Source organism: Macrotis lagotis, chromosome 2 (assembly GCF_037893015.1).
Source record: "Macrotis lagotis isolate mMagLag1 chromosome 2, bilby.v1.9.chrom.fasta, whole genome shotgun sequence".
Classification (NCBI taxonomy): domain Eukaryota; kingdom Metazoa; phylum Chordata; class Mammalia; order Peramelemorphia; family Peramelidae; genus Macrotis; species Macrotis lagotis.
The window spans coordinates 329472521-329483505 of record NC_133659.1 but is presented as its reverse complement, the minus strand read 5'-3'; the positions used below and the strand labels follow the sequence as shown (position 1 = coordinate 329483505).

The 10985-nt window shown below is 41.8% G+C and overlaps 1 protein-coding gene across 6 annotated transcripts in view; it reads right to left on the bottom strand.

Moving 5' to 3' along the window:
• Positions 1 to 2049: 2049 nt before the first annotated feature.
• Positions 2050 to 10985, bottom strand: part of MPST (mercaptopyruvate sulfurtransferase) — a 19294-nt gene continuing 10358 nt past the window's right edge. For all 6 annotated transcript variants that reach the window (XM_074226852.1, XM_074226849.1, XM_074226851.1 and 3 more), the window contains exon 3: positions 2050 to 10863. In XM_074226852.1, the coding sequence (XP_074082953.1) occupies positions 10565 to 10863 (299 nt within the window). In that variant the 3' untranslated portion in view covers positions 2050 to 10564. The remainder of the gene's footprint in view (positions 10864 to 10985) is intronic.

Sequence of the window (10985 nt, the reverse complement as noted above, 5' to 3'; positions counted from 1 at the left end):
GCAGCTAGGTGGTCCAGTAGATAGAGCACCTGTCCTGGAGTCAGGAAGACCTTAGTTCAAATATGGCCTCAGATACTTAATTACCTTAGGTGAGTCACTTAACCCTATTACCTTAAATTTTAAAAAATGTAGGCTGAGATATTCTCTAAGATGTCTTCTAGTTTGGGAACTATGATCCTATAAATCAGTTTTCCTAGAGGTTTCCTAACCAAAAAGATTAGCTGACTTTCATCGGTTAGTCATAGGACAGAAATTCAAAAGTGAAAGAACATTCAAGAAAACTGCACCTAGTTAAGTGTGTGCCAAGGAGCAGCACCACAGTCAATCTGTTATGACAGTAAGACAATGAATTTCCAATTGACTTCTTTGGAAACCCGAGAGTTATTCCTTGCTCTGGAAGGATCTGCTTCTGTCATCCCACGACATTCAAACTTGTCTTCTTTTAGAATGTCAAACCCCCAAATTACCCAAAATGACATGAAAGGCATAACAACTACTTTAAAAAGCCTCTATTCCTGCCTCGGTAAAAAAAACAACTTGGGAAATGTGGGTCATCCCTTGTTCTGAGATACAGACTGGTGGAATGGTCAGCAATATAGAAAACTAAATTAAAATTATTCATTGGGATAGTGTGAACTTTATTAAGGAGGGAAAAAGGCACTGAAGATGCCCAGACTGGGCAAGGATGACCAAGGACCAAACAGAACCAAAGAGGTGACCTTTAAAATCCCTCCCTAGGGTGGCTAGGTGGTACAGTGGATAGCTTACTGGCCCTGGAGTCAGGAGGACCTGAGTTCAAATCTGGCCTCAGACACTTAATAATTACCTGGCTGTGTGGTCTTGGGCAAGTCACTTTAACCCCATTTACCTTGCAAAAAAAACCCCCTAAAATCCCTTCCTGTGAAAAAGTAAACAAGGGCTGAAAAAAATGACTAATGATGGGGTTTTTATTTTCATGAAAAACCTGGGAGAAAATTAACAAACCTGGACTTGTGTAGCTTTAAGATTCAAATTTAAAGATTATTTTATGATGAGTATTTCATTCTCAGGACAAAGAAGAGACCTCAGAGTCTATTGGTCTAACCCCCTCCTTCTACAGTTGAGGAAACAGACTCAAGGAGAAGAAGCAACACATTTGTCCATGATCACACCAGTGGGAAACAACATAGCCAAAGTTCAAACCCAGGTTCCCTGATTCAAATCCAACCTTCTTTCCCCTGTGCCTTGGTGCCCACACTCCTTGTTTTATTGTCAGGGAAGATTGGTGACAAAGAGATTAGTGACAGGTCACAAGCCTTAACTATGCTGAAAAAAATATTCCCTGATTTTAGCCCTTCTGGGGAAAGGAACTAGGTCCCTTGCATCTCATCTCACTATTCTATCTCCTTGACTATAGTATCTGGACAAGAGGCATTGATTGTCCACCTCAAGGGTGTCATCACCCATCCTCATGCATCTCTGAAGGAATGAGTGCTATCATAATGAAATGGTAGGATTTCTGATTTCTAGGTTTTTTGGACACATGGACATATCATACAACATACAATAGTATGGTCTCACCAGCAAAACACTTCATAATGGACTCACTAGGAATAGCTGTATTTAAGTCCTAGTTGGGCCATTTGTTAGTGATCTAACCTCTGACTGGCCACTAGTCCAAAGCTCTTGGCATACAAATGGCTAAAGTACAGTTTATGCATGACAAAGGCCCGAGGTGATGGAATTGGGAGGCAGGGTTTGAGTGGATGGTTGCTTCAACATGCATCACCAGCTTGAGGAGGCAGATGGAAACCCCTGAAGCAATGGGAGTTCCAACTGTTGAAACAGAACCACTGTGTCCAGAGGGAAGAAGATAATGTTCCCTTTGTGCTTGTTTGTGGTCAGACCATATCTAGAATATTTTGTTCAACTCTTAAGTAGTATCTCACAGAATAGACACTGGCACATTGGAGGTCATCTGGAGAAGGCCAGCTGAAAATCAAGGAAATGGACATGTTTGCCCTGGAAAAGAGATGATGCCAGCAATTGGGGTGGGGGTGGGGGTGGGGGTAAAGGAAAGGATTATTGTTTTCAAACACTGAAGGAATGTCATGTAAAAGGTGTGAAATGGCAGCAATGGTGGATGGTTGAAGGAGGTGAAGGGAATGGGGGAGGAGCAAGGAACAGATTTAGGGTTGTCATAAGAAAACGCTTCCTAAAAATTATAGTCTAAAAGTGGAATTGAATTTCTCTGGTCCTAGTGAATTTATAGGTAATTTTCCTGAAGAGTGAGTCTTAATAGTATCACTCATCTTCTCAGTAATCTCAGGATCAAATCTAAAAGCTACTTTATTTAAAACCCTATTCAGCCTTACTCCCGCCTACTATTCTTCCACACATCACTCCCTTTCAAACTCTATGGTAAAGCCAAAATGGTTTACTTCCATGGTTTTATATTTCCCCTATCCACCACACTTTTGTACTGTCTGTCCCTTATTGCCAGAAAGCCCTCTTTTCTCACTTTTGCCTTTTAGAAGTGGAAGTTTCCTTCAAAATTTGGCTCAAATGATGAAAAAGGGTAAAAACATCACTTGTCCAAAAATATTCCTAGCAGCCCTGTTTGTGGTGGCAAAGAATTGGAAATCAAGTGAATGTCCTTCAGTTAGGGAATGGCTTAGCAAACTGTGGTCTATGTATGTTGTGGAACGCTATTGTTCTATTAGAAACCAGGAGGGATGGGAATTCAGGGAAGCTTGGAGGGATTGACATGAACTGATGCTGAGTGAGATGAGCAGAACCAGAAAAACACTGTACACCCTCACCGCAACATGGGGCCGATGATCAATCTTGATGGACTCACTCAATCCATCAGTGCAACAATCAGGGGCAATTTGGGGCCATCTGCAATGGAGAATACCTGGATCCAGGGAAAGAACCGTGGAGTTCGAATAAAGTCCAAGGACTATTACCTTTAATTAAGAAAAAAAAAACACCTGGTATCTTATTGTCTGGTCTTGTTATCCTCTTATACTTTTTGTTTCTTCCTTCTCTCTCATCACACTCAATTTAATCAATGTACAACATGGAAACAAAGTAAAGACTGACAAATTGCTTCCTGTGGGAGTGGGGGAGGGAAGTAAGATGGCAGAAAATTGTAAAACTCAAATAAAATCTTTTATAAAAATTGTTTTTTAAAATTTGGTTCAAGTGCTATCTACAAAGTCTGTTCTCATCCCCCCCCCCAATCTTTGGTGCCCCCAAATATTACCTTGTATCTAGTGTGTGTATTTTGTCTTAAGTCTTCTCCAAAATGAGAAGGGGTCCTCATTGAGTTTTGGCCTGTTGTAAATAAATTATGTTATAACAGCCTTCCCAGAGTCTGTCCTAAATAAGGACAAACATTACCAGAGACTTGGGTTTTAAGAAAGAGCAAAACAGACTTAGATTAATAAGCATTTTTATTGCTATTTCTCTAAATTGAGAAATTACACAGGCCTGTGGGGCAGGGGTGGGGGGTGTCTTAGCTGGAGAGTCAAACTCCCCAAAATAGAAGCCAACTGTCTTTTTTTTTTTATAGCTTTGATCATCAGAAAATGGGATCTGAAATATCAACTCTGAGCTGTTCAATCAAAGAAGGGTATACCCCCCCCCCCCCCCCCCAGTAAGAATGGATCAAGGTAGGAAGCAGGGAGAGGTACTCAGGAAGTGGGGAGAAAGGCTTCTGAATGAGGCAGGGAATGGATATCAGCCATTCCAGTTAAAGGAGTGCCTTTTCCTAAGAGTTTTGCAAAGCCTTGTGGATACCTGTAGGGGCTCTTGATGGGATTAAGAAGGAGAGTCTTTATTCTGCCTACAATTAAGGGAATTTTCTCTAAACAACTTTTCCTTTTTTTATTGCAAAGCAATGAGGTTAAGTGGCTTGCCCAAGGCCACACAGCTAGGTAATTAAATGTCTGAGGTCACATTTGAACTCAGGTCCTCCTGACTCCAGGACTGGTGCTCTATCCACTGAACCACCTAGCCGCCGCTCTAAGCATCTTTTTCAGTTGCTAAATTGACTTGATTCAAAGTGATCTCACTCAAACTCTGCTCACTCGACTCTGTTCTAACAGAACTAGAAGAATAATTCAAATAGATTTATGGGAAAAATCACTGTTGACAGTGTGTACACACACAAACACACACATATATGTGGCACATGTCATCTAAACATATATACACGTAAAACACCCATGTTATTTCCCTTGTTAGAATGGAACATTATAAAGGTAAAGACTTTCATGTCTATCTTTATAACCCTCTTGTATTTACAGTGCCTAGCCCCAGTAGGTGATCCATGAATGGCTCCTCAGTTTCACTGTTTATAAAGTGGTTTCATTGCTCATATGTCTGGAATTGAAAGAAAACTCAAAGGCTATTGAGTCCAACCTTTTCATGTTATAAACTGAGTCTGGAAAGGTTAAATGTCTTGCCTAGAGTCACAGAGCTACTAAATTCTGAGGCAAGATTGAAATCTAGGTCATCCTCATGACAAATCTGGTGTCTTTATCTTTCTCTGTGTTGCTTTGACCCAGAGGAATGAAAACTCCTTGTGGGCAGGGTGGATTCCTTTTTGAATCTCCAGTGACCAGCATGATTAACTTCTAATGCCAATTTCTATTGGATAAAAGAGTGAATGAATGAAACCCTATTCAAAAAGAGCCTGTTGTCACTTTTTTTCTTTGACTGGGGAAGCCCCACTTGCTAGGAAGAAGCTGCGTTGGTCTGTAGAATGTAAGCAACTTGAGGACTGGTGTGGTTGGTTAAATGTTTGCAGTATCTCAACAAGAAGCAAAGTAGAGGATAGAGAATTGGCTTGGAACTAGGAAAAACTGAGTTCAGAACCTATGTCTGACACCTAGGATCATAGAGGAAGACTGAAAGGGACCTTGGTGGCCTTCTTGCTCAATCCCTTCATTTTATAGATGAAGAAAATGAGGCCTAGGGAGATGAAGTGAATTTTCTGAGGTTACACAGGCTTTCAGGAGTGGAGCCGGCATTCAAACTCAGCTCCTGGGTCTTAGGAATTTAGCATTCTTATAAGGCATAGCATTAACTTCTTGGTAACACTAAAACAGTAAGTTGGAGAAAATATGCTTCTTGTCACTAAGGGGATTCCAATTCTAATAAAATCCCAATTCAGGTCTCTTCCTCTCCTCATCCAACGAGATGCATGTGACTAGTGGGAGGCACTTTATCGATGCTCATTGGGTTAAATTGAACTAGGGAGGTAGTCATTGGGCCCAGGAACCCAAAATGAGGATCTTGGGGATGCGCAATAGGGCTGATCCCAAACACATCTAGGCTTCTGAGGGAGAGGATGAGCAAGTTCTTTTTTTTTTTTTGCAAGGCAATGGGGTTAAGTGATTTGCCCAAGGTCACACAGCTAGGCAAATATTAAGTGTCTGGGGTCACATTTGAACTCAGGTCCTCCTGACTCCAGGGCCCGTGCTCTATCCATCTAGCTTTCCTGGATGAGGGAATTCTGCTATGCAGTATTAGCTGGCTATCAAGTCACTTGTTACCTGGCAAGTCCCTGATCAACCCAGGAAGCAACTCCCTAAACCAGTCTTCAGAGAGCTGCTGGGAAGGGTGCTGCCAGAGCTTCACTCATTTAACCCAAGGGCTTCCCATCCAGACAGGTAATAATTCTCAATACAATGGTTCTGTTGGGTATTTTGAGCCCTTCCCAGTCTAGACACAGCTGCTCTTGGCAGCCTATTTTCTACATTTGTCCCCTTCCTGCATTCCATGGTCCAGTTAAGCTGACCTTCTGGCTATTCCTTTCCACAGAACTCTCCACCTTTCCTCTTTTGAGTTTTTCTACAGGAAGTGCCTCATAGCAGAGATGCACTTCTACCTCACCTCATTCTCTTCTTCCAAGATCTAAATCAAGTATCACCTTCAATAGGAGGCGTTTCCTGATTTCCCCATTTTTTAAATCTTGAATTTACTTTGTACATGTGCCTATCCAATATCACCACATACAACCATATCATATATATAAACCAGAGGACATCAGACAATATCATTCCAGACCATTCTATATCATAATAGGTTGTCTATTTTTCTCTGAATTCATAGGCATAAGTGATATTTTACATGAAGAGGAAAGACAGAGACAGAGACAGAGATAGAGAGAGACAGAGACAAAGATAGAGACAGAGAAATTAAGACAGTATCAAGAGCTCAGGAAAAGAACTTTCAAGAGTTAAGGGGTCTGGATGACTAAAACATGAGGAAATTGGTGAAACCATTAAGAGGAAGAAGACAGAACAGTATCACAGGAAGCAAGGAAAGATCAAAGAGAGCCCAGATCTGTTGAAGAGTCAAAAGACCTCAAAGGGCATTGACTTAATATTTGAAGAAACTGAGACCCAGGGAGGATAAGAGAGTTATTTTCAGGTAGTAAGTGCGATGACATAAACCCCATTTCTCTGTCTTTAGAGCCAATTTAAAAAAAAATTATATAAAGCACACTGGATGGTTTCCAGTGGGCCTCACAGTAAGAAGCGCCGGAAAGGTCAAGGATGAGTGCTAAGAAAAGAGTCATTGACTTTGGCAGTTAAGAGAGCTTCGCGTACTGTGGAGACAGGCAGTGAACTGTAGAGTAGGGGGGCAGAGGCCAGATTGTTACCGAGCTAAGGGAGGAGTGGGAAGTAAGGAAGCAGGCCTTCTTCCAGGAGATTGGCTGTGAAAGGGAAGGGAGGCATGGGATAAATTGACAGAGAGAGAAAATTGTCTTAAGGATGGGGAAATCTGGGAATATTTGTATGTGATCCCAATTGCTGAGAAGCAGCAAGGATTTAGAGATCAAGGGCTGCTCTTTGGGTCAGATAATCTGCATTCAAGACTTGCTTTCATAAATATAGGCCGTGTGAACCTGGACAAGTCACTCTCTATTTCTCAAAGGAAACTCTTTAAAATTATAAATTTGAAGGCCAGCTAAGTGTTACAGTGGATACAGCACCAGCCCTGGAGTCAGGAGTCCCTGGGTTCAAATCCGGTCTCAAGAGGCTTAATAATGACCTAGCTGTGTGGCCTTGGGCAAGCCACTGAACTCCATTGCCTTGCAAAAAAAAAAAAAAAAACCAAACTAAAAATACCCTAAAGATTATAAATTTGAGAGAAGGGAGAGGGAATTCAGAAAATCCTTATATAAATGCTATTGAAGTGGGGAGGACATAGGGGAAGAAACCCAAGCATGGATTAACTACCTATTGTGTGCCAGACACCATACTAAGCACTTTTGCAAGTAGTACCTCATTAGATCCTGGGAGATGACCGTAATACTATAAATATCCTCATTACACTTGAGGAAATGGAAGTAGACAATGACTAAATGACTTGCCTAGGGACACTCAGCTAAAAAAATGAGTTAGATTTCAGCTCAGGAATTCTTGACTTTAGATTCAGTATTCTATCCACTGTGCCTCCTGACCATAATCCATTTCTTTCTTCCATTCACTGATCATCTTCATTTTTAAAAATTTATTTAAGGCAATGGGGTTAAACGACTTGCCCAAGGTCACACAGCTAGGCAATTATTAAGCATCTTAGGGCAGATTTGAACTCAGGTCCTCCTGACTCCAGGGTTGGCACTCTATCCATTGTGCTAACTGCCCCACCACAGATCATCTAGCTCTCCCTTGAAGACATTCAGTAATTAGAAGCAGTTAGGTGGTGCTGTGAATAAAGCACCAGGTCTGAATTCACATCTGGCCTCAGGCACTTCCTAGCTTAGTGATCCTAGGCAAGTCACTTAAACCCGATTGCTCGGTTTTCCTCATATGTAAAATGAGTTGGAAAAGGAAAACAGCAGGTCACTGTGTTATCTTTACCAAGAAAACCTCAAATGGGGCCACAAAGAGTCACACAGCCTGAATAACACTCTTAAATTTCCATTCCACTTAGGGGCAGGTTGAATTTTTTGAAAACTTTTCCTTTTAGGATATACTGAAGGAGTGTGTTGACAGTGGGAAAGAGGATAATGCTTAGCCAACAAAGGGCCATGAAAAATTTCAAGTTTCCAAAGATCTAAATGGAAGGGAGAATGCCATGGATGTATGAATGAATATGAACTGTTTGGCAGTTGAGAAATATCTATGCAAGAGGTAATTCTAGGCAGAAAAGAGGGGAGGTAGGAGATGTCACAAACAATTGGAAATGTGGGGCTTGTCTCTTATCTCTCCTCCAAGCTCATCTCCCAGTTCTACCCCAGTTGACTCCTCCAAGACTTTCGGTTTAGTCTAGGACAGCATATTCTTCAGGAAGAACAATTAGGGCACAGTATTTTGGAAAGAGTTCGGGAATTTATCAGGAAAGACTTGAGGGCCTTAGCTAGACTCCTCTCTCTCTCTATCCCCAGGCTCAGTTTCCTAGGCTGTAAATATAGATAATCCTAGTGTTTCTTCCCTAGGAAGATTACATAGAAAAGTATTTCACAAACCTTAAGTGGGAATTATTTCCTGGGGGAAAGACCATTCCATTTAATCAATTAATCAACAAGCAATTCTAAAATGCCTACTACGTACCAGCTACTGAACCAGATGGTAAGGACCCCCAAAAGGGAGCAGCCTCTCCTCTCAAGAACCTTACATTCGTTTAGCCAAGACTTATCTTTAAAATGTTTCTATTACCCTTTCCCAGTTTACCCATCCAGCTACTGAATAACCCCAGCTTCTTCTTCTTTCTCTAATTCTATGGATAATACTGTTTACCTATTATCTTCATTTCCAAATATGTCCCTATACCCTTCCACTACCCAAAGGCCTATCCCCCTAACTCAAGAGAATTCTAAGGCTCAAATGAGGTAGCATTCGGAAAGCAAACCACTAAGCGTTATTATATAAATGTTAACTGTCACCAGGCTTCCAGGCTGATGATTACATTTCTTGAATCCTCTACGACATTCCCACTGAGCTCGAACACTACTGGAGTAAACTAGTGAAAACTGAACAACCGAATTGGAGGAGGACGCACTATTAAGTTTAACATTCATTAGTAATATTTAGGTCGAGATAATAAAACAACAAACCCAGTCTTTATTGTACTGCTTGCTGTGATAAGGGTGTTCGTGACTTAAAATTAAATGAATAAGAACTGAGAGTAAGAGTGGTTAGAGCTGATTCCAACACAACCCCCAGAATAAGAACCTCCAGACCCATGATGGGGGTGGGGAATGGGGCAGATCTCTGATGCAAGGGAGCCAGACCAATCCTGGAAGGTCAGGAGACTCAGGGAAAATGACGGGAAGATGGAAAGTCCTTGGCCAGAGGCAAAAGAAACACATTGGGCTGCTGCCCCAAAAGCTGATCAGATCAGAAAGCCCCAATACTTTGAGACTTATTCTAAGGCTTAGGGTGAGGCTGAAGGTGAGAAAGACCAAAGCTAAGAGCCAAAGATTTAGGAATCATTTCTGGGTCAGCAGCCTTTGATGAGTCTTGGCAACCTGCTACTTATACCCATCCCTTATTGTATTTCTATAGGGTTTTAAAGGCTTTTCAAATTTTTATTTTTATAATTAAAAAAAGCAATAAACTGGAGTTATGAAGATTTGGGTTTGTATCCTACCCCATTTACTAACTAGCTCTGAAACCCAGGGAAAGTGAAATAAACCTCCCTAGGCCACAATATCTTATCTGAAAAGTGAGGGGGAATAATTGGTTTTAAGGAGCTTTGAGTTTGCTCCCAGATCTATAAGATCTTGTGCATGACTTGAGTAAGGTAATGCTAGTATCCTTATCTTTGTTTGGTAGCTGAGGAAACTGAGGTAAAGAAGTGGTTTGCTTAAGGAGGGGAGAAGGACACAACCTTGAGACTGTGACCTAATAGTTGGGGAGGTAAGACATAAATCCTAATTCTCCACTTAAAACTCATTTCTTGTATGCCACCTCCCTACCATCTCCAACCCATTTCTCTTCTCTTCTTGTATTTCCAGAATTTAGTTCAGTGCTAGTTAAGGTTTTATGAATTCCTCATTCATTCATTCATGGACTTTTCTAGACTCTTTAATTTAAACCATCCACCAGGAGAATTATTTCTCCTGAAGCCCTTGAAGGGAGATTGAGATCCACTTAGCCCACACCCACAATGCCTCACCCACTGTGCTTTTCAAAGATAAGTTTCAAACAGGAGGAAATAGGTGGCTGTATAAAAAGATTAAACACTTCATATTTATTGACAGCAAAAGAGAGGAGGAGGTAGGTCTGGTAATTAGCACAGGCTAAATTTCAGAGGGCCATATTTGGGGCTAGCAAGCCCCTTTTTCCCCTCATTCCTCACTTCAATCAAACCCAATAGATCCCTTCACCATTGCTAAAGGTGTCCTCCATACTCTTCCCCCCTGCCACCCCTTCCAAGGGATAGTATTTGTCTCAGAACCAGAATGTTCCAAGGGCTTGAGGGATGGACAGGCAGTGTGTCATCCAGGTCACACCTTGAGATTAAAAAATGAAATTTGGCCACTGTATTTTAAAAAGAATTAAGAAAAACTATTAGGTTGGACCTGGCCTGGGAGCAAGGAAGACCCCAGCCTGCCCCTGTCTCAGAGAGTCTTGCCTCTGCCCTCTGAGATGACATCCTCCGGCCGGGCACGCATGTACCACTCCACCCAGGCTCCATCATAGATGGCCACATCGGGTTTGCCACAAAGATATGCACCCAGGGCTACATGGCAGGCAGTGACACCTGAGCCACAAGTTGCCACCAGGGGATTTGAGAGGTCCACCTTCTTCTCCTGAAATAGTCTTTGGATGACGTCTGGCTTCTTCTCCAGGCCCTCTTCAGTCAGGAAATCAATGAAGGGGATGTTCAAGGTGCCAGGAATATGGCCAGGTTCAATGCCTAAAGGAAAAAAAGAGGCTTTCAATGGGAGGTGAGAAGCAGCCAATGTGGGTAGGAGGATGAGAAAGTTAGAGGAGTTCGGTTGGAATCTAGTACTCACCACAGAGCCTGGCACCAATTAG